Here is a 27,060-nt window from a genome sequence, read left to right on the forward strand (position 1 = left end):
CCAGTGCCCCTGGACTGGCTTGTGCGGGTGGCACATAAAAGACACCATTTCGAGCGTGGCCGTTTTCGTGCGGGTGACACGTAAAAGCACCCACTACACTCTTTGAGTGGTTGGCGTTAGGAAGGGCATCCAGCTGTAGAAACTCTGCCAAATTAGATTGGAGCCTGGTGTTGCCATCCGGTTTCACCAGTCCTAAGTCAAATCGTCCAACCCATGCTAGCATGGAAAGCGGACGTTAAACGATGATGATGATGATGATGATGATGATATATGTTTAAATAAACAAAATTGAACACACGTACACAAGGTATGTGTGTTGTTAGTTCGTGGATCGGCTGTGGTTTTTAAGCGTAAGAGAATATATTCTTTATGAGGCTGGTGTAAAAAACTCTTGAAATAAGTCACACTCAAGTGAGACAACTCCCTTCTTGGAGCAACAAACCCATGAATTAACAACACATATACCTTGTGTATGTGTGTTTCATTTTGTTTTTTTTTCTGTGGCATGAACCAGGACATGCCAGCAGATGGTGTTTAAACCATTTAGCATGTAGTCATAATTGGCAATATGGCTTACAGCGGGCCTTGTTCAGTATGTGGCGTTGATAAATTACAACAATGACAAAACATTGATGTCTCTTTCTTTGCAGAGTTACTAACTGTAAATGAACCATCATCCATGTGAACACACTTATCTTCAACAACATCACAATTTTCCCTGGCACACTGTCTGGTCTTCCCAACCACAGACAAATGGATTCAAGATTAAAACATAGGAAATATGAAATAATTTTATATTTTTCACAGATTATCAATATATATATCATTTAATATTTAGCCCTTTTAGTTTGTAGCCATAACTTTACTGGTAATAAATTATCTCTCCGTTGCAGGTGAGGGTGAAATACATGAAAGTCAACTTTCTGGAGTTTGTTGAGATACTCTTCGCATATGACCTGAAACACAATGAAAAAATGCAACATAAGAATGTACCCTACATTCAAGGGAAACGAGTATTACATAAAATATACATTAGTGAAATGTCATAAAAATGCCCTATAATATCATGATACAACAGAAATATATGTTGTTCATATAACAGAGATATGGGGTATAGGAATGTACTGTACTGTAATAGCATGTTACAAGGGTGAACTGTAGTACTGTTTAAATATAGTATACTATGGCGGAGTAGGAATTCCTTGCTTGGAGGATACAAAATATGTCTGCATTCAAATTTAAAACTGCTTACAGATGAAAGTCTTTAAAAGCCCAAATGAAAAAAAAAAAAGTTTTAAAAACAAAACAGAAGTTGCTTAGCAAGTATCTATTTATCATAATGCTAGTCATATAACATTAACATTTGATACCAACCAACCCACTTAAGACTACCTCTGGTTCTTTGTACTGAGTGTGATGTAATTGGCTAGCTCCCTCTCCTTAAAATTACTGGCCTTGCATTAAATTAGAAAGAATTATTATTATGTTCTACTGGCACTCCATTGGTTATGATGATGAGGATTCCAGTCAATCCAATCAATGGAACAGTCTGCTCATGAAATTAACATGTAAGTGGTTGAGCACTCCACAGACACATGTACTCTTAACATAGTTCTCAGTGGGATTTGGTGTGACAAGGCTGGCCCTTTGAAATACAGGTACAACTCATCATTGTTGCCAGCTGAGTGAACTGGAGCAACATGAAATAAAGTGCTCAAGAATACAATGTGCTACCAGGAATTGAATTCATACCCATATGATCATAAGCCAAATAACTTAACTACTACGCCACATGCCCTCATATTATTATTATTATTTAAGATATCATTAGCTCTTATAGACTTAACCCTTCTCTTAAACTTGTTGGCCTTGTGCCTATATTTAAAGGCAGCAAACTGGCAGAATTGTTAGAGTGCCAAACAAAATGTTTAGTGACATTTTGTTCGTCTATGTTCTGTTTCCAGATTCAGCCAAGGTGGACTTTGCCTGTCATCTTTCCAAGGTCAATACATTGTACCAGTTGAACATTGGGGTCGTTGTGCCAAAATTTGAAACCGTTATTATTATTTTGGTTTGTCTTAGGTTTGGTCTTATTCCTGGTAGGGATTTTGTGGATAGTGGGTTACTACCTGTAACCTTAGGTATCCACAAGTTTTCAGCAGTCTTTCAAGTACTTAGAACCCTCCTGATAATCCTTGCTGTCCCTAAGAAACAAACTTTCTGTAGGAGCTCTACTTGGCATTCTATTTCAATCTCCCTCAGCCATTTGTCTATATCTTGGTTTACTGTTCACCAATTATTATAAGCATGACCTTTACTGTTCACATGCTCCAAATTCTTCCTATTCCAAATTTTAGGGGATTGTATTTTTTTGTGTTTTTTCCTCTTTCTTTATGATCCTGGAATTAAATGGGCACAATGGCTCGATAAGTTAGAAACTTTGCTTTTCTTTATCTATGATTGTAATATCTGGTCTATTGTTTTCTAATTTCTTGTTCATTTGAATAGGAAAGTCCCACAAAATCTTACATTTCTCCAACTCTAGTACTCTTTTGACTCGATGATTGTACCATGTGTTTCCAGCTTCAAATTCCCATTTCTGGCACAGTTTCCACGGTAAAACTTTTACAACCTGGTCATGCCTCCATTTCTTATATTCTTCCTGTGCTAACTTGGGGTATTCTTCCACAATGTGTACCACTATCTCATTCCAAGTTCCACAGGCTCTACATTTTTCTGACACATTCTCTCCATTATAATTATTATTATTATCATTATTATCATTATTATCACTATTATTATGATGATGATGATGAAAATAGAATGAAAAATCAAGGAGCAAAACTTACAGTTGATAAAAAGACTGGCAACATTTCCTTAGTAATATGCTGTTTCAAATCTCGAGCCTGGGAAGAAATTAAGAATTAATTTTATCAGAATGCAATGCAAAATTAGAGCAGGGCTTTGCTTCAATTTCAAAGAATGAAAATGATGAAAGTTAAATCTTCTATTGGATAAGATAGCAATCAATTGTTGGTCATATTTTCAGACAATCTGGTACCTATTCCAGACAGCTAGGTTAACTGTAACTATGGAGAATGAAGTACTTTATCAATAAACACAATGAAGTGTTAGAAGCAGATTTGAATTTAAAAACTTATGAGCAAGTAGTTAAGGTAAAGATATGGTTGTGTGGTTGAGAAGTTAGCTTCACAAACTACATGTTTCTTTGTTCAATGCCATTGTGTGGCACTTAGGGCAAGTGTCTTGTACCATGGGCAAGTGTCTTGTATCACAGCCCTGTGAATAAAACAAGGTCAACAGAGAGTACATGGAAGCCTGTTTTGGATGGAAGACTTAATTCATCTCTTGATTTAATACAACTATCTGACTCATGAATACCTTTAGTAGAGTTCAATCTATGGCAAGCTGTTAGACCAGATCTCCAGACTGAGAAAAACTCGATATCTTGATGGAGTAGAAGAAACACTGACATTTTCATACCTAGTAGAGCCAATCTCTCTTCAGATTTGAACACAGCTCAAATTCAGCCACAGGAAGAGAGTTTGTGAGAAAGGGAGTGTGAAAAAGAATCAAGACACAGGTCCTTTATCAACCTTGAAAGACGGACGATGAAGATGACGACATCTATCTGTCTGTCTGTCTGTCTATCTATCTATCTTTCTTTCTTTCCTATATATATATATATATATATATAAAATTAATCAAAGGACATACTTAGTGTGTCTACCTGCTGGAAATAACAGTTAAAACTCTTATCTAAATTGCTAAACTCTGAACTCTACACAGTTTTTCTCTCTCTGTTCTTTTCCTTCTCTCTCCATTTTTAACCCCTTATTCCTTTCTGTCGAAGAGCGTAGACTCGAAACGTAAAGCCTTTTCCATTTTTCCTGAGCGTTAAACTAATACAACTGCTTGTTGTTCCTACACCTGTCTTTGTCTTTTGTTTTTCTATAAATTTGAACTATATAAGGAACATTGTGGATAGCCGACATCAAAACCAATTTGAGAGATATGGTATCCACCAGGATAACTTATCCCTCAGACAGACAGACAGACAGAAAGGAAAGATAGATAGGTGCAGATGTAGCTGTGTGGTAAGAAGTTTGCTTCCCAACCACATGGTTCTGGGTTCAGTCTCATTGCATGGTACCTAGTGTGCGTGTGTATGTGTGTTTGTATCTGTGCTTGTCCCCCACCACCACTTCATAACTGGTGTTGAAGTGTTTACATCCCCATAACTTAGCAGTTCGACAAAGAGACTGATAGAATAAGTATTAGGGTTAAAAAGATAATAATAAGCACAGGGGTCGATTTGTTTGACGAAAATTTGACCTCAGCCAGATAAAGCTTTCTATCTGCCTTCTGTTCCAATGACTCAATATTTATATCTGTCAGGCTGAGTGAAAAGTAAGCAACGTTTTGAAACATGAAATTCATCACAATATATTTCAACAATGTGGAAATTTCATTTATCAAAGTAAGTACCATTACAATCGACACACTTTTGCCAATGAGTTACAAGTTTGTTTATTCCAGTAACATAAAAATCTGGATTTCTGGAGTTGGTGAACTCTTTGAATGTACTTTCAGCATCGGTTTGATTTTTGAAGTACTTCTCTCGCAGGAAACCATCAAGGTGCTTGAAAAAGTGGTAGTCGGTAGGAGAAAGGTCTGGAGAATAAATTGAGTGGGGAAGAACTTTGAAGCCAAGTTCCTTCAACTTCTGGAGAGTCATTAGTGAAATGTGTGGTCGAGTATTGTCATGAAGAATGATTGGCCCTCTTCTGTTGACCAGTCTGGGACGGAAGAATAGCAGTTTTTCATTTATTTTGGCAATTTCATGGCAAAATGTTTCTGCAGTAATGGTTTTTCCAGGTTTTAAGAAGTTATAGTGGAGGAGTCCAACCTTCTTTTTGAAGAGCTTGGGTTTAGGGAAGGTTTTTAGTGCTTCATATTTTATTATTATACAGAATCCACTTTTCATCGCAAGTTACAATACGCTCAAGAAATGGATCGGTCTGGTTACAGAGAAGAAGCAACAAGCAAATTTCATATCTGCGCATTTTCTTATTTTTATTCAAATCATGTGGTACCCATTTGTTGAGCTTTCTCAATGATGGTCTTTAATTGACCATCATTGATGACAGATGGGCATCCACTATGCTTGCGATTGTCAAGGCTCAGGTCTCCACTGCAAAATTGTTTAAACCATTTTTGGGCTAACCACTCGCTGGTCATTTCCTCACCAAATGTTTTGTTAATACTGCAAGTGGTTTCAGCAGCTTTACGTCCTTTTTTGAAATTGAACAGCAAAATTGCTCAAATATCGCGCTTTGGCAATTCCATTTCAGATGATTGTAACAATAGTGAAAAAAATACAGTACAAATTCTTCATGGTTCAAAATGTTACTTACATTTTACTCAACTTGTTAGATAATTAAATACATTTATGTTTACAAATAGGAGAAAAAGAGTATGTATTGATTAGAGTATATATATATATATTTTATATTTCAAGCTGAAACATTTCAAAAGTTACACAGGGTTCTTGAATTCTGTGTATAACACTTAAACTTAACATGTGTCACATACAAAACTTGAGACCACTGAGGATTGACTTGTGAAGAGTTTTCAGTCTCAAAGACAAAAACTATATATACTTAAAGGAACTTGATGAGGCAAAGTTTCTATGACAAGATGCCCTTCCTGTCACCAACCCTCAGTTGTTTACAAGTAAGGTAATATTCTCTCCATTGTCAGACATGTTTTCATGAAAGACTGAAAACAAACACACCACTTACATGTAAGTGACACTTGTTTACAACAAATATCATATGATGTCAACACAAGGAGAGACACACACACAAACATACATACATATACAATGTCTTTTTTTTCAATTTCCAACTACCAAGGATTTGGTCAAGCCAGAACTATAAAAGAAAACACTTGCCCAAGGTGCCATGCAGTGGTACTGAACCCACAACCACATAGTTGGGAAGCATGCTTCTTAACCACGCAACTATGCTTATATATATTTACCAATTTGAGATGTTGATGAGCAGCGCAAGCAATGTCATAGATAACATCTTTTACTTTTTGATCATCTCTTCCACGTACAATAGCTTCTTCTGACACTTGATGCTGACAAAAAATAAAATAAAATATATTATATAAACAAAACTGTCATGAAAATATTTGTCCTCACTTTAGTTATTGTTGCTGTATAACCCAAGGTCAGGCTTGAGCAAGCAGGTTTACGATGAAAGATGTCTCAGCCATGACCAGCTAGCCTTTATCAAAATTCTGTTTTGGCACAACTTTACGATTCAACATCTCCTTCCCTTTTCTAAGATGACAGGATGTAATTTGAGGGAGATTTGGCTGATATTTCTAGCAGGCTGAGTGACTACCTGAAGCCTCCTTTGTTAGCTTGTTTGCATTAAAGTTAACATAAGTTACAAAAAGAAGACAACTGATACGACATCCATTAGATTTTTTTAAACATGATCCAGCATGGTCTTGAGGATATGAACAAAATAGTATGGTGACAGGTGGGTAGGGGTCTCAATATAGAGAGTTAAAACAACTTGAATTCATTTAAGGTATCCACATAATTAATAGTGAAAATCTTCTTGCAGGACTGTCTTAAAATCTAAAAGCAACATCTAACAACATCAATAATAACAGCCCATCATTTCACGGTTGATAAAATAAGTACCAGTTGAACACTGGGGTTGATGTAATTGACTTACCCCTTCCCCTAAATTGCAGGTCTTGTGCCAAATTTTAAACCAATATTACAAGCATTTGTAAGGTGGCAAGTTGGCACAATTGCTACCACAACAGCAAAAATGCTTAGCAGCATTTCTACTGACTTTATGTTCTGTGTTCAAATTCTGCCAAGGTCAACTTAGCCTTTCATCCTTTCAAGGGTTGATAAAATAAGTACCAGTTGAACACTGGGGTCATAGTAATTAACTAATCTCTTCCACCAAAATTGCTCACCTTGTGCCAAAATTTGAAATCAATATTATAAGCAATTGTTAAATAATTTGGTGGATCTGATCACCTGTTCCCTTTCTGTGACACTGTACCATTATTAGAAATTATTATTACTAATAGTAAGGCAGCAGTGAGATAGCAGAATCATTTGTGCACCTAGCAAAATGCTTAGCAGCATTTCATACATCATTACATTCTGAGTTCAAATTGTGGCAAGGTCTGCTTTGCCTTGCATACTTTCAGGGTTGATAAAATCAGTACCAGTTGAATACTGGGGTTGATAAAATCAGTACCAGTTGAATACTGGAGTCAATATAATCAATTAGACCCCAAAACCAAAATTCCAGGCCATGTGCCTATTGTAGTAAGGATTATTACTAATTTTACCATGTCAAAACAGAGTTCACTGGTGCTGGTGTCATGTAAAAAGCACTCACTCCACTCTGTAAGGTGGTTGGTATTAGGAAGAGCATCCAGCTGTAAAAACCATGCCAAAACAGACAGTGAAGCCTGGTGCAGATTTCTGCCAAGCCAGCTCCTGTCAAATCATCAAACCCATGCTAGTATGGAAAATGGACATTAAATAATGAGGATGATGATGATTAGTAGGGCTGTGGTGGTGGTTGAGAAAGGGTGGTAACCATAATATGGAATGACACAATCCCAAATGCTATAATCACAAATATTGAAATTCCTAAAGTTCAGAATACCAAAAGGTTGAAATCTTTGAATTAATCTTGCATATGGATGTGGACAGCTGTGTGAAGAGGTACTGATCTTTACCAGTGGAAGGAAGCTGTGGAAGAGGGAGACCCAGGAAGACATGGGGTAAGGTGGTGAAGCACGATCTTCAAATGCTGGGCCTCACAGAGGCAATGACTTGCGACTGAGACATTTGGTGATATACCATGCTAGCAAAAGACCTGTCAAGCCAAGTGATATCATAGTTGTGGTTGTTGTTTGTGTCACATAACTGGTATCTGTGCTGGTGGCACATAAAAAACACCTTTTGAGCATTGGGCCTCACGAGGCAATGTGGCCAATGCTGGCATCACAGAACTAGCAACCGTGCCAGTGGCACATAAAAAGCTGGGCCTCATGGAGGCAATGACAAATGACCAAACCTTTGGCAATATGCTGTGCTTGAGAAGGAAGATCTGCCAACCCAGGTGAAATTGTAGTTATAACAGATACTGGTGTCATGTAACTGGCACATAAAAGCATCCATTACACTCTTGGAGTGGTTGGCGTTAGGAAGGGCATCCAGCTACAGAAACCCTGCCAAGTCAGACTGGAACTTGGTGCAGCCCTTCAGCTTACCAGCCCTGGTTAAACTGTCCAACCCATGCCAGCATGGACAATGGACATTAAATGATGATGATGATGATGATTATGAAGTTCTTATCTCAAGTAAGTGTGTTCATTTGTTTATCAAATAAATCCCCATTCAAAATTGTAAAGAAATGTTCTTTAAGAATTCTTTTTGGATTGTGATCATGCTGGGGTACTGCTGAAACAAACCAATCCAGTACTTATAGGTCATGGGTTAGTGGGGGTCATGGTGCACCCTGCCCCTTGTAATTTACTTTAATGAGTATTTTCATGTAGCCCTGGGTCTAACAAGTCAGAAAATTGATGTTGCCAGAAAAAAAGAAAAAAAACTGGGATGCAAGATACCCCCATAAACTTTTCAACCATGCCCACTTTTACAGCTTCGAGTTTACTGCTTCTCAGTATCATTCGACATCCATCTTGTCCCTCAGTATTCCATTCAGATTTTGACAACTTTGATGTGTTTGTCCATGATCTGTATGGAGTTAGAAGTGTCCATCGAGCGCATGGGATTGTGCTTCAGGAGTTCAATCCAGATCAAAGTGGAAATATTGGAGGAACACAGCCAGCTATGCAGCGTACATGAACAGGGCAGAGATCACTGAAGTTAGTGCCTGAGCAAGCCCTTCCAGAGTGTTACATGGGAAAATGCAAATCTCCACAATTTGAGGTAGTCGACAAGTTGATTGATGATGGTGAGAGAGAGATTGCGAGTGAACTGCAGAAAAATCTTCTCTGGATCATTGTTCACCTACACAGTACTGGTAGAAAGCAGTGAGTGCCCGGCTGGAGGGGATATGTTTCACTAACTGGAGATGCTCCTGTACAACTGATAACCATTGAGTATTATCCGATCATACCTCACCCAACCACAGACATTAGAGTCATACAGGAATGCCTAAAGTGCTCAGAAGAAGCTTCATGAGAAGTTGGACAGCATTTTGTCATCATTACATTTGATCTGGGTGTGTGTATGAAAGCGTTTTTGCTAGTATGAAGACCACATCATCATGACTGGAACATCTGGGTCTTTGATGGGTATCATGTGCTGATGCCACATTAAAAGCATTGGTGCTGGTACCACATAAAAAACATCTAGTACACCATTTTGTGGAATGGTTGGCATAAGAAATGGCATCCAGCCATAGAAACCATACCAAACAGACAATGGAGCCTGGTGTGGCACCTAGCTTTACCAGCACTGGTCAAACCATTCAACCCATGCCAGCATGGAAAACAGATGTTAAATGATAATGATGACAGCATACCTGAAACTTTCAGCCATAGTCAATTGTTCGAGGAAGGATAAGTTCCACCAGATTGACTTTTTCTTCATGTATTATGTAAAGACAAAGTCTTCACGGGTGATGCAATGACTCAGTAAGGATTACTGAGTCCGTTTTGCTTCTTATTCTTGCATAAACACTTAGAGTTGTGATAAGCCTCCTCCATTTGCAGTCATTAGCCTGAAGAAAGATGTACTCTATGAGGCTGACTCTCTATGAGATGGGCCCTTCTGTGATACTTCAACAACTCCTTCAGGGTTTTTGAGACTTATCCAAATACTGGTGAGTAGGAAAATAGTTATAAATAATTAAAAAAAGAGCCATCAACACAGAACCACCATGCTAACCTAATGGAAGTATATCTGTCATGTTCTCTTAACACTTCTGAAAAAAGAGTATTTTACCTAAAATATTATGATTAATTAAATATTTCTAAAAATAAAACATCAATACAGAACCATCATGGCAGCCTAATGGAAGTATATCTCTCAGGTTTTCTAAACACTTTTGAAAAAGAATATTTTACCCAAAATATTATGATTAATAAAATATTTCTATTTCTAAAATACTATTTCAATACCTTTGTTTTTTGTTATTATTGAATGCTTAATGTTTCAACTATATTGCTGTTGTTATAGCCCTCTATAATTATGTCTACATCTTTCTTTAAAAAATCAATACAATACAATAGAAATAGCCTTTTACTTCAAACAGATACTATTGATTCCTACTCATCTACTGAATCATGTAATACCTGTTTTCTCTGTACATGTTAATTATTTATACAGCATTTATTAAATAGATTACAGCTCCTGTCTTGTGTAAATTACTACTTTACAAATCAATGTTTTTTTTTTCCATTTAAAAGATAATTTCTTTTTTTGCTGTTGTTATTTTGTAACAGTTATAATAACTGTTACCACAAATACAAATAAGGCCTCTTAAGAAGTTTTAACTAGTTGACCTTAAGAGGTCACCGAGACCTTGCTGTCAATTTTGGCCTTTCTCATAGACACTCATCTGGCTATGTTTTATACTCTCTTTTGTTTATACATTATAATTTTCTATAATCTCATGGTTAAAATAGATAAAATAAAATAAAATATATAAAAATAAAAGAGATAAAACTTCTGGCAAGATGAGTGTGCAAACTGGATGTATTTCACACTTGTGCTCTGAACATTATTGAAAAAAGGTATTTTACCTGAAATATCAGGACTAATTAAATATTTCTAAGGTAACTCTTGGAGTGGTTGGCATTAGGAAGGGCATCCAGCTGTAGAAACCATGCCAAATCATATTGGAACCTGGTACAGCTTCCTAGCTTACAAATTGTCAGTCAAACCATCCAACCCATGCCAACATGGAAAACGGACGTTAAATGATAATGAAGATAATGAATGTAACATTTCAATATCTTTTTTAATGTTATTATTGAATACTTCATGTCCCAACAATATCGATGTTACCATAGCAATACATTCAGATCTTAGCTGAAGGTCAGGAGCCACTCAGCCTGCAAGAAATAGCAAACATTTCTCCCTCAACCACACATAATCACCTTAAAAATATCAAAAGCGTTCCACAGTTTAGTCCTAGATCTATGAAAAGGTTGGATAGTCACGACAGGAGTGCCTTTAACACTAAGTCTTCTAAATCAGAAATGATTTTGGTGTAAGCAACAACAATTATTATACTTATACTGTTAATGTCCTAAAAAAGCCGTGAACATTGCTAAGTGTCATTTCCTTTTTTCCTGTAAAATTGTAGTCTGGTCATTGACTCAATATTACGTTAACTGGAAGCAGTGCCACCAATAAGAATAGAAATGAGTTTCTAGCAACAAATACAGCCAGGTTTCAATGACACATTGTATCCATTTTATGTGACTAAAGCTTTTAATGAAAGCATGAAAACTACATAACTTCATTCCTTAAACCAATGTTCTTGGACCTGTATAAGAAATCCTTAGAGAGGTAGAAATATTAGACAGCCAGGCTAAATCCCTTAGAGTATTTAGTTTCATCCCTCTACATTCTGAGTTTAAATTCAACAGAGATCATATTTGTTTTTCAATCCCTAAAAGCACAGGTGCTTTTATGAGACACCAACTACCCGAGTCTGCAAGACTAGGATCTCTTGGCTGAAAGAACGATGTAGAGGCTTGTATGCATGAACAGCCATGATTTTACTTAGTTTGGCATGTCTTCTCAAGCACAGCAAAATGCCAGAAATCTCAGTCTCTTGTCAGCTCCTCTGTGAGGCCTAGTGTCTGAAGATCTTTTCTCATCTCTTCATCCCATGTCTGCCTCTTCCACATGCTACCTCCTTAATAATAATAGATAAATAAAACCCAAGTGTATTCTCTCCTCTTTCAATATGCGGAAGTGTAAGAAATAATTATGACAGTGAATTTTCAGAATGTAAGATTTGTAGAGCAATAGATTAAATTAGCTAACAGTGGTTCATTACAGTGTTCTATATTCTGAGTCAACTGGCCTACCTGAGTTAACTATGTCTTTCATTCTTCATGGGTTGAAACACTTGTTTTTTACCTCTTAGGTTGGTAGGGTGGCAGAAAAACTGAGATACAATATTAAATAATTAAATACACTGCATTTGCAGTATTTCAAAACATTTCTTTATGTTCAGATTTCAAGTTCAGCAGAAGTTGATTTTACTTTTCAGTCCTAACAGGCTAACCTTCTCATTACCATATTTCTAATAAAACAATTGTTGTTGTTTATCTCCAAATCAGTCATGATAAAGCAGACTCTGTTAAAGGCATCAAAGATGCCAGGTGGTAATGCTAAACCCAGAACATCGAACTCTATCTCTCTTCCTTCAAAACGTTGGCCTTTATTATTATTATATTAAAATATATTTCCTCCAGAACAATACTAGGCTATCCAGAAATAAAAGCAGGATAGGGTCACAAATGGGATGTCTTTTCAGGATGAAAAAAATATTTTAGACCCAAACAACTACTAACTTTCAACAAGGATCAACTGAAATGCACACAACACAGGAGTTGTCCTTAATCTGCGACTAGAGTGGTAAGTATTCAACTATTCAAAGAGAACATTAACCTCATCAATCTTACTGGAGTTGGAGGGTTCACAAAAGCCATTGGCACAACACTTTCTTTCAGATCAAACCATATAAGGTAAAAGACAAAAAACAAAAAAAAGACACTGATAATAACATACCTTGATGAGGACATCTAATGGAAGATATATTTTTCGCTTTGAAGCATGATATGGTACTCCACGCAGTTGAGTGATGATTCCATATGCCTTGCCAATATGACTGCTTACATGATCAGCATGAACACTTTTGATTCCTATAAAATAACAGGGTAACAGAAAAATTATTTTGTCACAGACCTTTACTTTATAACATTTCAAATGGCATCAGTCATAAGACAGTGTCAGTGCAAGTCAAGAAGAATAAATATTACAGGATACATTTATTTGATACAATATATATATCATCATCATCGTTTAACGTCCGCTTTCCATGCTACAAATATATATATATACACACACACACAAGGGGATACTGAAAAGTTCCTGGTTTTAAGGGTATCATGAAAGGGTAGAGCTGTTACCTTTACAGGGGAAGCAGGACAACTATATATTTAAATATATAATCATCATCATTTAATGCCCGTTGTCCATGCTGGCATGGGTTAACCTATTGATCTGCAGCACCAACTTTAGGAAGCCAGCCAGCCACCTGATAACCTATCAATCAGGTGACTCTGCTAGCCTGATTGATTTCATTCTCACCAGACAGAGGGATGCATGGTTGCACTTAAATACAAAGACCCTCCCCGGTGAAGAATGTACCCTCCCAGCATAGACTAGTTATTAGTGACTTTAGTCTTGATGCCAAAAAGCAGACCAATCTGGAAAAGAAGGACTTGGAAGCTTAAGAGACCTTCACATGGTCAGAGATTTAGGGATATCCTCACTGAGAAATTTGATGAGATGGAGGAGGCGCTGCAGTCCTGTGACACAGAAGGCAGCTGGGAATTCCTGTGAGACTGCTTGCTGAGTGCCACAGACCAAATCTGTGGCTGGTGCAAAGTCCCTTCCAGACCTAGGGTAACATGGTGGTGGAACAATACTGTAGACAGGGCCGTTAAAGCAAAGAAACAGGCCTGGAAGATTTGGGGTAGTAGGGGACTGTATCAGATAGCCAGAAGGGAAGCTAGGAGACAGGTATATATAGCCAAGGGAGTAACAGAAAAAAAAAAGTTTGCCAATGTTCAGTGATGTGAGGACCAAAGAACTGAAGTATTTTGGATTGCAAGATAGTGTGTGAGAGAAAACCATGATGTTGTATGAGAGAAATGTGTCTGCATGGATGATGGTGCCTTTGCGTTTAATGATTCTGCAAAGAAAGAGGCTTGGAGATGCATTATGAAAGACTGCTAAATGTGGAGAATGAATGGGAGGTGGAGGGTTTGCCAAAGGTGGACCCAATTGAGAGACCAGCTACCTGAATCAACAGTACCCTGGTAGATAAAGCAATTAAGGATATGAAGACAGAGAAAGCACCTGGCCCATCAGGAATCACCACTGGGATGCTTAAAATATTGGGCAATATGGGTTATGGTCTTGTCACCCACATCGTAAATCAGGTAATTCATGAAGTAGTCATACCCAATGATTGGTGTAGCAGTATCATAGTCAACTGCTACAAAGGTAAAGGTGATGCTTTAGATAGAAATAACTACAGGGGTACCAAATTATTGGATCAGGTGATGAAAGTTACAGAGAAGGTCATAGCCCAACTAATTAGGGAGAGAGTTAGCCTAGATGAGATGCTGGCTGGTTTTGTGCCAGGCAGAAGCACCACTGATGCTATATTTCTGGTAAAGCAACTGCAGGAGAAATATCTAACCAAAGATAAACCTCTGCACTTGGCTTTTGTTGACTTGCAGAAAGCCTTTAACAGGGTCCCCCGATCCCTTATCTGGTGGACAATGCTGAAACTGGGGATAGACAAATGGTTGGTAAGAGCTGTACAAGCCCTGTACAGGGATGCTGTCAGTAAGGTGGGGGTTGGCAGTGAGTATAGTGAAGAATTCTGGGTAGAAGTAGGTGTTCACCAAGGTTCTGTCCTCAGCCCCTTCTTATTCATTATTGTCCGCCAGGCAATAACAGAGGAATTCAAGACAGGTTGCTCCTGGGAGCTCCTCTATGTTGATGACCTTGCTCTAATAGCTGAATCACTACCAGAACTAGAGACGAAGTTTAGGATGTGGAAGCAAGGTCTAGAATTGAAGGGCCTTAGAGTTAACCTAACAAAAACCAAAATCTTAGTAAGTAGGAAGGCTGACAAATCAAAAACCCCTTCAGGTAGATGGCCCTGCTTGATCTGTAGAAAAGGCATGGGTAGAAACTCCATACGATGTACCCGGTGTAAGCTATGGATACACAAAAGATGCAGCAATATTAAAGGAAGGTCAACCAGGAAGATAGTTTTTGTGTGTGGCAGATGCACAGGGGCAATAAACACTGAAGATGTACAGAAAACAGATTCCAACACATGCCAGGGGAAAAATTTTAATTTTACACAGGAGAAGAGGATCTGTGCACATGACCGTTGCAGACTGTTCTCCTAGACAAGAGAAACTGATGTAACTAATGCCCAAGCAGACAATCTCAATGTCTACAGTGAGAGGACAAGAGGTCAGATCTGAATGCTTGCAACAAAGTGAACTCTATTAAAAGTATTTAAGAACCAGCTGGTGGTGTTAAAGAGGATGCCATATTAGGGTCTTTCATTTGCAGCCATGTATGAAAACTAATCATTTAAGAAAAAGGAAATGGGAGCTGAAAGAATGATTATGCTCTTCTTAGAGATTTTTTAACATGTAATAAATTGGCCACAAAATCAAAACGCTAACTCTTCTTTATGTTTATTCACTACAATTCTATTAGTTGTGATAATTTAATCACAAGTTATGTATGAGAGAAACAGAGAGAATGCAAGAAATAAACAAACAATTACTCACCCAAACATTCCAAAAGCAAATAGTGCATAGAAGAAGCAGTTTTTTCAGCATAGTCCTCCATATTCTTTATACTTGTAAATGGATTCTCTTTGAGACTGGTGAACTGAAGTGGAAACAATATGATAAAAAAAATGAAAGGACAAACTTTTCAAAACTACATATTACATTAAATAACAATCTTTAAATAAAAGCCAGACTCAAAAGAAATTTGTGCTTGTGTGAATAAGTAAAAATAATTTAATAAGGATCACAAATTTGGATAAATTTTGTATGCTGTGAGGAGACAAGAATCCAGATATTTCAAGTGAAGGTATTTATTGCTGAGAGAATACTTTCTCTCTCCAATGAAGGGCTCTTTCCCAAAAGGATATAAAATTATCTAAATTTGTGATTTTTACAAGCAATTTTAATAATAATTAGCTGATAGTGTTTTGTCAGGAAAAAAATCTTAACCATTCATTAAATTGAGATTGAAATAAGTTATTTGCTCGAGTTGCTAGTTAATTGTTTCAGTGATACAAAATAGCATATTCATATTTATCTCTTTGTTAAATTATGAAGTTATTGAGATTTTTTTTCTTATTTCAAAGATAGGTGCAGGTGTGGCTATATGGGAAAATGTTTACTTCCAACCACATAGTTCCAGGATCAGTCTCACTGATTGGCACCTTGGGCAAGTGTCTTCTACTACAGCCCCAGATCAACCAAAGCCCTGTTAGTGGATTTGGTAGAAGGAAACATAAAGAAGCCTGTTGTGTTTGTGTGTATGTTCACTCTGTAAAGTGGTTAGCATTAGGAAGGGCATCCCGTCATAAAAACCATGCCAAAGCAGACAGTGGAGTTTGGTGCATTTCTCTAGCTTGCCTGCTCCTGTCAAACCGCCCACCCCACGCCAGCATGGAAGACAGACATAAAATGATGAAGATCAATATAATCAACTAAAACCCTTGAAGAGAGTGATCCAGCCTCATCACAATAGACAAACTAAAAACCAGTAAAAGAATGAAAACAATTACCCGTGCATCAATGAGTCGTAGTAGCCAGTGTTTGGACAAATTGTGTTTTTGAACAGCCTGAAACAATTAAAGAAAGATAAAGACAATTAGAAAATTTGTTATCTTTTATATTAGGGAAAAAGTAAAGTAAAATATGCAGCTAAATGTTGTACAAGTGTAGGAGGATAGATATTTTATTCGTTTGTTTAAATATTGTTATTTAGTGCAAGTTAGCCTTGATCCGATAGTCCTATGATCAAAGACCTTCTGGATATGTCTACACACTTTTATTTACAAACATTAATTTTTTTATGATGTATGTATGTGTGTATATATATATATATATATATATATGTAAATATATAAAAATAAAAAGATAAAGAGAGCAATGGTAAGGTTGGAGAAGTATTTTATAGCCTGGCTTTGCCCAGGATTAAGTTAGGATTATTAAGCTAATCAAATTCTTTATTTCAAACCAAACTAAGTAACATCGACGTCAAATTTGAGCGAAATCCATTAAAATTGGTAAACTTTCGGCTGAAAATGAGTTTCAGACAACTTGATTGGATAATCCCATAAGGAATCGGTTTATCGATTTTTTTCCACTCATTGATTTTTTTTTCCTCCCCCCGTTTTTGGAGAACTTACAGCATTCAAAGATCCCATGAGTCCTAAGTAATGCTGGCATCAAGTTTGAACAAAATACATCAAAATTGGTAAAAGTTATGGTTGAAAATGGGGTGTAGCCAATTTTATTGGGAAATCCTAGAAGGAATTGGTTTATCAAATTTTATTTTATCCTGATTAAATGGAAAACCCCATAAGGAATTAGTTTATTGATTTTTCACCCCAAATAGGACTTAATCGAACACAATATTGCTGATTCAAAAACATCTATATTTATACTTTAAAGTTGGTTTTCACACCCAACCCAGTTCTGCAGAATCAGTGTCGCGATGGGAGCACATGGGTTGGGAGTTTGATTGGCAGAGGTGATCAGGTTGCACATGCCAGCCCCTTGAAAACACCACCCCCATCATCTAACCCCCTTTGGCCATGGGTTGGGAACTCTTCCAGCAAGGAAAATAGAATGCCCAAAAGGGCTCCCGATTCTCTGTATCAGAAGTGGTTATGTTCAGATCACAACTAAATCTTAAGTATATATATATATATATATAATATATATATGGGCAACACACACACACACATACATACGTACACCTATTGCATACATGATTTTTGTACACATACATGTTCGTGTGTGTATGTGTTGCCTGTATATCAACAAAACACTTTTTTCCTCGATGGAAAAAAAAAAACAACAAAAGTCTTAACAAAAACTTACTCATTGTTAGAAGGGGACTTAACTCTTGTTTGTAAACAATGATGATTTCTCTGACTTGAAAATTGTTAAAAGTCTTGGTTGAAAATTTACTTTTACTGCTATTTGCTGATGCCTTTGGGAAAAATAAGTTGATGAAGATACAGCTAGGGTCATGATGAATGTCCTTCTAAAATTGGAGCGACATGTGTGCTAATTTGTGGACGTGCATAAATTACATTCACGCACACACACATCCTGCGTTTTATATATACAGATATATATATATATATATATATATATACACATGTCCAACCCATGTCCAACCCATGCTAGCATGGAAAGCGGACGTTAAACGATGATAATGATGATATATGTATATTATTGCATGTAATGACAGGCAGCTAAAAGGGTTGGCATTGACAAGAGCTTCCAGTTGTAAAAAAACTGTCTCTCTAAGCTCAAAAAGTTTTGCCCAATCCTTGCCAACACATCAGATGTAAAGCAATGAAGAAGGTATCTAAAACTAAATTGTATGTGTTCTTTCGTTTTTAAGGGTAGTAAATGGGATTTGGCTGCTATTTCTAACAAGTCAAAATATATGAAGGCTCCTCGTTGGCTTGATAAGGGTTGGTCTCGGGTTAGTCAATGGTAAAAATAACAACCCCTTAGAGTGTTTGCCTTAGTTGTATATGAGAGTTAGAGAGAAACCAGATCCTTTATATTTAAATAATATAAATAATTTACTGTCCTTACTTTAATGTTCAGTTTTCAATGCTTGAGGCTGATTTTCTACAGCCAGATCCCCTTCCTGTCACCAACCCTGCTGATTCTAAGTCAAGTAATATGTCTCCATGTCCAGACATGTTTACTTGAGGTAGTAGATAGTTTCTGCTATTTGGGGGACCAAATAAGTAATGGAGGTAGATGCTCTGAAAGTATTGTTTCTAGAATAAGAATTGGATGGAGGAAGTTCAGAGAGTTTTTACCTCTGTTGGCAATAAAAGGACTCTCTCTCAGAATGAAAGGTAAATTGTATGATGCTTGCGTGCTATAGTATATGGTAGTGAAACATGGGCTCTGACTGCAGGGAACATGCGTAGACTGGAGAGGAATGAAGGTAGTATGCTCCATTGGATTTGCAACATCAGTGTGCATGACCAACAAAGCATGATTGTGTTAAGAGAAAAGTTAGACATAAGAGGGATTAAATGTGGCATGCAGGAGAGGAGAATGCGTTGATTTGGACATGTGATGCATATGAGTGAAGATAGCTGTATACACAAGTGCCTGTGGAAGAGGGAGACCCAGGAAGACATGGGGTGAAGTGGTGAGGATCTATCTGGGGATGTTAGGGCTCATGGAGGAAATGATAATGGATTGAGATGTTTGGCAATAAGAGGTTCTAGAAAAGAGACAGCCATATCAGTGAAACTGAGTGCTAGGAGAGTTGTATCCCACACACGCATAACAACAAACTTTTCACACACCCTACCCCAAAAAACCGAACTACATCTCCTCTTCTAAACTGCATCTTTCTCTTCCTCACATTTCCACTTCATAAACAATGATGTCTTCCAATCCCCTTTCCTGCCCTCACTGCACTGCTCACTGGCTGTATTCACTGTTTTTCACCCCACACCCATTTTCTACCCAGGTTTTTGCCAGTCAATGCAATCCCCACTACCTACTTGCACCTTGTTGGCATCACCTTTCTTCTCTTGCTACCCATCCTCTGGATGGGTAGCCATGTATCTCCTCTACAGCAACACACCTGCTTTCGCCCTCATTCTTGTCTTGTGAGTTACTTGGTGACTCTGCCAGTGCAGATGCCACGTAAAAAGCATCCAGTCCACACAGTAAAGTGGTTGGCATTTGGAAGGGCATTCATCTGTAAACATTATGCCAAAACTAATCTCACCTGTGCTAATGCCATGTAAAAAGCATTGAGTCCACTCTGTAGAGTGGTTGATGTTAGGAAGAGTATTCAGCCATAAAAACCCTGCCAAAACAGACACAGTAGCCTAGGGTAGTTTTTCTACCTGGCTAGCTCCTGTTAACTGTCCTACCCATGCATGCATAGAAGATGGACGTTAAACGATGATGATGATGATTGGCAATGAATGACATTGCTTGTATGAAAGTGGCAATCATTTACAACTATCATACCGTGTCAAGACAGAGAGGTACAAATAAACACACACAAACCTCCCTCGCATCACACCTGGCCTCTTAGATAAAAGACAGAACACATTGTATAATGTAGTCCTAGATTCATTATGCAATGCAAAATAGAAGAAAAAAAGTCAAATGGTTATGCATGGAACATTTTTGGTCATAAGTCTGCTGAATCAAGGATAACGAGTTAAATAACAACAATAACATAAATATATATATTTATCCTTCATTCCAGAATTTCATTATCCACTGCATCCTTCTGTAGGGTTTGAACTGAAGGAGATTTGACTAGTAATTTTTAATATATTGAGTGACTACCCATAGAAGCTTGGTAGTTAGTTCATCAAATTGTAATTTGGTATGTGATTTAGTTCCAAATGAAAATCTGGCTGGGATAAAATAGAGATTATTTTGAATAAGTATAAAATCAATATTTTACATGAGAGGCAAAATTCTTGTTGTGTTGTGTAGCAGTTGACCCTCTCTGATCTAGCAGACCATTGATCAAAGGCTTTTTAACAGATAGTAATATGTGATTTAACCTTCATGATACCAACTTGCCTGAGACAGCTCCTGATTCTTTATCAATTTATGTTCCAAACAATATTTTAATAATAACAAAGTTATTTTCTTAAATCCTTCATTATTTTCAAAATTAATTGAAACAGAGGCAATGTAATTCAACAGAAATACAGGAAAGAAAAAGTTAAAAGAGATTTGGCTGCTATTTCTAGCAAGTTGAGCAGTCACAAGGACACTGGCATTGTCAGTGCTGGAGCCGCGTAAAAAGCATCTAGTCTGCTCTGTGAAATGGTTGGCATTAGGAAGGGTATCCAGCCATGAAAACCATACCAAAGCAGACAGTGGTGCTTGGTGCAGTCCTCTGGCTTGTCAGTTCCTGTCAAACTGTCTGACCTATGCCAACATGGAAGAAGATCATTACAAGATGATGATGACGATGATGAAAATAAATCATATATTTACTTACTCTTGCAAGTTCCTGTCCAACAGGTAAATGAGGCAATTTCCCCTGTAAATAATAAATATTTAATAATTTTTATGTTAGTATAATGACTTCTAACATAGCCATAAGGCTACAAATGATATGAAAGTGCTGTATTGCTGATTAGATCAACCAACCTCTAGTATTTGGATGGTACTTTAATTTACAACCCCCATTCCTAGCAAAGAAGGAAAATCAAAGGTGTCCATAGTGGGATTAAAGCTTAGAACATAAATAAATGCAGCCCTCATTATTTTAGCAAAATAAACAATAGTAAGTTTTAGAGGTGTGTGTGTGTGTGTGTGTGTGTGTGTCGGTACACGTGTGGTGTCATGTAAAAACGTCCTTGTGGCGACATATAAAAGTGCCTGTGCAGTGCCACGTAAAAGCAACCAACACACTCTGTAAAATGGTTGGCATCAGGAAAGGCAATCAGCCATAGAAACCATGCCAAATCAGACGGGAGTCTGGTGCAGCTCCCCACTTCTGGTCAAACTATCCAACTAATGCCAGCATGGACGACGGACATCAAATGATGATGATGACAATGATGATATATATCCATCCATCCATCTTCTCCACCCATTATGCCTGGGAGAGTCATGAGGGTAGAGTCCTCAGGGTCCCTATTAGAAGCATCCACCATCAGACTTTCTGACTGGATTCCCAAGTACGACCAACTAAAGTTTGGCTTGAAGAATCCATCTTGCATTTCTTTCCTGTGGCATTCTAGTCACATGTCCACAGTACTGGAGTTGTGATCTCACAATATATGTGTGTTTAGGACTGCAAGAGTGCTGTGTGGTGCCATGTAAAAAGCAATGGTGCTGGCACCACGTAATAGGATCCATGCTGGCACCATGTAATAGGATCCATGCTGGCACCACGTAATAGGATCCATGCTGGCACCATGTGAAAATACCCATGTTAATGCCACATAAAAAGTACCCAGCACACTCTGTTAAGTGGCTGGCGTCAGGAAGAGCATCTAGTTGCAGAAACGAAGCCAAATTAGACTGGAACCTGGTGCAGATCTCCAGCATGTCAGCTCTGGTCAAACTGTCCAACCCATGCTAGCATGGAAAATGGATGTTAAATGATGATGATGATATGGGTGGAGATATGGACAAGTTGTAAAGAGCTTTGCTTTGCAACCATGAAGTCCTGGGTTCAATCCCAATGTGGGATATCCTGGGAAATGTGTCTTTTACAATTGCCTTCAGTGGATCCAAACACTGTGAGTGAAACTGGGTAAAACAGCAACCAGGTCTAAGACCACAAATAGACTTTACTTGTAATTCAAATGGTCAGCCTTGTCACATACTCTGTCATACTAAGTCTGCCTGAGGATTACATTAAAGAACATGTATTTATGAATACTCAGCTGTGATCACGTGACTGACCAGGCTATCAAATGTTACACATCACTGGTCACAATGGATTTTTGTACTGTTTTAGCTTTCAAATGATGCCACACCACTGGCTAGGCAAGCAGGCCAACATTTCCCACAGATTGAAAGGGGGACTGGAGCAACCTAAAATAAAGTGTTTTGCTCAAGAACACAAAATGCTGCCCATTCAGGGAATCGAACCCACAATCTAGCGATTGTGAGTGCAACAGCCTAACCACTAAGCTACACATCTTCACTCAGCCATGCAGGCGATTCAGTTGACTATCAGTTTCATTGATGAAACTGATAGCAGATTAATCTGTTTTTCCATGTACTCATATGCATTCACATAATTATCTTAGCATAAAATATAGAATGGATTTACTTACCATGAAAGATGATATTTAGAATTGTAACTTAAAATCAATATGAAAAAAAATATTTTCTAGAAAATTAGTACCACCATTAGCAGCAGCAACAACAACCACCTTAAAAATTTTAGCATATATATTTTACCTGATATATTTCGTTAACAACATCCTGCCAGTATTTCAATCTGATTTCACCAATTCTAGGATCTGTAGTCAAATCTTTTACCTGAAAATTATAAAAACAAAAAGATATATATTTATCATAGAATAATGATTGGGAAGAAATACTGAGATGTAATAAACCAAGAAATTTTAATTGATTAAACAGTTTCTGTCAACCAAATTTCACTCTCAAAGCATTAGTCAACTTGAGGTTACAGTAGAACACATTTGCTCAAAGTGATATGCAATGAGACTGAATTGGAAATCAAATGTTTGGAAAGGAAAGTTCATGACTAATCGGCTGTAACATTTACATATGTAATTACCTTATAATTTCATATATATATATATATATATGTAAGGGAACGACCGTGTGAACTCAAAAAAGGAGAAATGGTGACGAATGGAAGAAACGAGATGACTCCTTTTATTTAAACGTGTCACACGGTCGAACACAAAATAATATATCAAATGATGATATACATGATATGTTATGCGACGATAACATAGATGACCAGTAATGAAAGACCACAACCGTATTAGATGAATAACAGAGATATTTATTGTAGCGTTAAAGATGTATGTCTGTGTGAGAGTGTGAATGCGACATATAAGAACATTATCAAAGACAGGCCGTCATACAAAGAAAAGTGTGTATGTGAGTGACACATGTGTGTGAGTTATTACAGCAGATGGAAAGAGAGTCAATAACACGTGAGCAATTTTATACCAGTCTGTATGTGAAGTGAGGGGAGGCTGAGTGTGGCAGAGCTGATCACTAGTTGTGATGTCGTGGCATCGATGCCAGGCCGTGATTCTTGTTATACAGATGTTCGTCGCTGGCTGAGATCTCTTGTCTGTTTATTATCGTGGTGAAGCTAAGTCACCTAACAGAATCAAAGAGAGAGATGTGTGCCGCGGTGGTTTAGTTTGGTGTACATAGAAAGTCGTGTTGACACTGGTGGAGATTGATGCTTGGTAGTAATCGTGTTGGTCATGACGATGTTGCTGGTTAGTAGTCGTAGACTCGTATTGCTGATGTGGCGACGGCGGTGGTCATCGTTGGCTGGACGAAGCTGTTGAAGTGGTCGCTGGCTAATTGTTGCTGCTGCTGTCGTGTGGTACACGGAACAGTCTCTATAGAGAAACTGGACCGAGACAAATTTGTTGGGTATGAGTTAAAGCTATTTATAACAAACTCTCGGCTCCCGATGGCTTCAGTTTAATACTCTATCACGTGACCTTATTAGGGGCCGTGATTGGTCAGTTTGCGTTCTGGCGGGAAAGGTTCAAAGAATTTGCCGATTCGAATAATAATCAGTCACGTGATGACAAGGCTGGTGTTTTCCACTACGCTCGCGTTTATTTATATTTAAATGAGAAGAATGGCGATAGCAGTTTTGTATCTAATGGCGATAGGTAGAAGAGACGATAGGTAGTTTCACTACATACATATATATATATATATATATATTTACCATACTGTTGATAATCTATATCTATATATATATATTTATATATATATATATATATATATATATATCATCATCATCATCATCGTTTAACGTCCGCTTTCCATGCTAGCATAGGTTGGACGATTTGACTGAGGACTGGTGAAACCGGATGGCAACATGCGCGCGCGCATGTGTGTGTGTGTGTGTGTGTGTGTGTGCATATGCGTATGTTCCTTATGCATTCCAAAACCTAGTTGCCAATTTTGACATAAGGGGTATCAAAAGATTTGGTAAGCTTTTGGCTACCAACTAAACTACATTTTCATTCACGTATTTGCATTACAAGAATTTAGCATTATCATTTTTTTTTTAATCACCTATCATAAACGACACCTTTTACCATCACAATGACGATGATGACGTTACATTTTCTATATGAGTGTGTTTGCGCGTTTGTTACATATGTTAGGACAATGACTGACAAGTATATGTGTATGATGGTGTTTGTGCCTGTCACTATACATACATTCATGTGATGACTGACACCCACACACATCTAAAGTGAGTGAACGTGTGTGTTTTCATGTATAAGTGGGACTCACTTTCTCTCCCCCCACGTACACGAATGTGTATTCATACATTTTTCATTTTCTCCTCTTTTTCAATTTAAAACAAAAGTAAATAAGTAAAAAAATTTTATGGAAATTAACGAACAAAACAGCTGATTAAGATGACAGTTTGTTGACAACTTTGAAAGTTATAACGAAACATAGCCGTTGCTTATTATCTACCTACAATATAAACTGCTTTTCACTCAAATCTTTTTTAGAACTAAAATAACCTCAGTTTGAGGTCATTTTCAGACAATATTTCAATTTGCTTCTAATGTTTCACTTTTGTCTGATGTTTCATGCATGGGTAGAATTCTACTCAGACAAACATTTATGAAATTGTACACATAAATATTGTATTAAAATAAGCCTTTCGTATATATCTGTGTGTTATTTCTTTACTACCCACAAGGGGCTACATACAGAGGGGACAAACAAGGACAGACAAACGGATTAAGTCGATTATACCGACGCCAGTGCGTAACTGGTACTTATTTGATCGACCCCGAAAGGATAAAAGGAAAAGTCGACCTCGGCGGAATTTGAACTCAGAACGTAGCGGCAGACGAAATACCGCTAAGCATTTCGCCCGGCGTGCTAAGTATATATCTGTGTGTGTGTGTGTGTTTGTATATATTTACGTGCCTGTGTTTGTCCCCCAACCATCGCTTGACAACTGATGTTTACATCCTCGTAACTTAGTGGATCAGCAAAAGAGACTGATAGGATAAGTACTAGGCTTACAAAGAATAAGTCCTAGGGTCAATTTGTTCAACTAAAGGCGGTACTCCAGCATGGCCACAGTCAAATTACTGAAACAAATAAAAGAATAAAAGAATATATATATATACACACACACACACACAGAGTGTGGTGGGTAAATTGTTGCCATTTTGTATTTTTAATTTCACAAATGTGCATTGTTTGTTTTTGATTTTGTCGACTACACAGTATAGTAGGGTCAGTTGGGCACCATCTGTGAGAAAAACAGCACCATGACGCAATTCACGCTGCCAGAAATTTGGAAACAACATGCTGCACTGCTTGGCATTCACACCGGAAGCTCCAATACGAACATTTCAGAGTGTTTGGGTGTCAATCTGCAAACAGTGCAGAGGATTTGGAAAGAGTTGGATGAATCTAATGGTGATTACGAAGGTACAGCAGCTCAGAAAACTCACTCTGATTGTTCCAATAAGAAAAAAACTCCTGAATTTGTTGGTGAGATCCAGGCCATGATTGACAACAATCCCTCCAAGTCAATCAGGCCCATTGCCAGGGACATAGGAGTGTCTGAGTTTCTTATTAGGCTGGCAGTGCATGAAGACATTCAGTATTCCTCATACAAAATGAGAAAAGTCCAATTTTTATCCCAAGCCATCAAGGACAAGAGGAAAGACTGAGCTAAGAAGCTTTTGAACAAATTCAAGCATTCCCTCCAACCGAACATGCTTTGGTTTTTCTCAGACGAGAAAGATTTCTGCCAGTGTCAGATGGTGAACACACAGAACAACCACTGGCTTCCTGTGTCCCCAAAACATGTACCGAGAGTGATAAAAATCAAATATCTAGTCAATATCAGGGTGTTTGGAGTGATCACTAGTGATGGCAACATTATACTTCCATTCATCTTCCCATATGGCCTCAGACTCAACACAGAGGTGTACATCAAGTACCTGGAGGAGGTAATGTTGTCCTGGGTCAAGAGGGTAGCTGCTGGAAGGCCTTATGTCTGGCAACAGGACTCTGTACCATGCCACACAAGCAGGAGAACTCAGTCATGGCTGTCAGACAATTTCTGAAACCACATCACCCCTAACATCTGGCCACCTAACGCCCCAGACTGCAACATCCTTGATTATTATGTGCAGGGCACAGTTGAGCAAGAGATCAGCAAAA

The 27,060-nt window shown here is 37.7% G+C and overlaps 1 protein-coding gene across 2 annotated transcripts in view; it reads right to left on the reverse strand.

Moving 5' to 3' along the window:
- Positions 1 to 777: 777 nt before the first annotated feature.
- Positions 778 to 27,060, reverse strand: part of LOC106880143 (NADH dehydrogenase (ubiquinone) complex I, assembly factor 6) — a 31,875-nt gene continuing 5,592 nt past the window's right edge. For both annotated transcript variants that reach the window (XM_014929977.3, XM_014929978.3), the window contains exons 3-10: positions 23,080 to 23,160; positions 21,158 to 21,199; positions 16,692 to 16,748; positions 15,676 to 15,778; positions 12,857 to 12,990; positions 6,067 to 6,168; positions 2,850 to 2,906; positions 778 to 956 (exon numbers count right to left, since the gene is read on the reverse strand). In XM_014929977.3, coding sequence (XP_014785463.1) covers positions 828 to 956; positions 2,850 to 2,906; positions 6,067 to 6,168; positions 12,857 to 12,990; positions 15,676 to 15,778; positions 16,692 to 16,748; positions 21,158 to 21,199; positions 23,080 to 23,160 — 705 coding nt within the window. In that variant the 3' untranslated portion in view covers positions 778 to 827. The remainder of the gene's footprint in view (positions 957 to 2,849; positions 2,907 to 6,066; positions 6,169 to 12,856; positions 12,991 to 15,675; positions 15,779 to 16,691; positions 16,749 to 21,157; positions 21,200 to 23,079; positions 23,161 to 27,060) is intronic.

This window comes from Octopus bimaculoides, chromosome 6, assembly GCF_046866305.1.
Source record: "Octopus bimaculoides isolate indiv1 chromosome 6, ASM4686630v1, whole genome shotgun sequence".
Taxonomy (NCBI): Eukaryota; Metazoa; Mollusca; class Cephalopoda; order Octopoda; family Octopodidae; genus Octopus; species Octopus bimaculoides.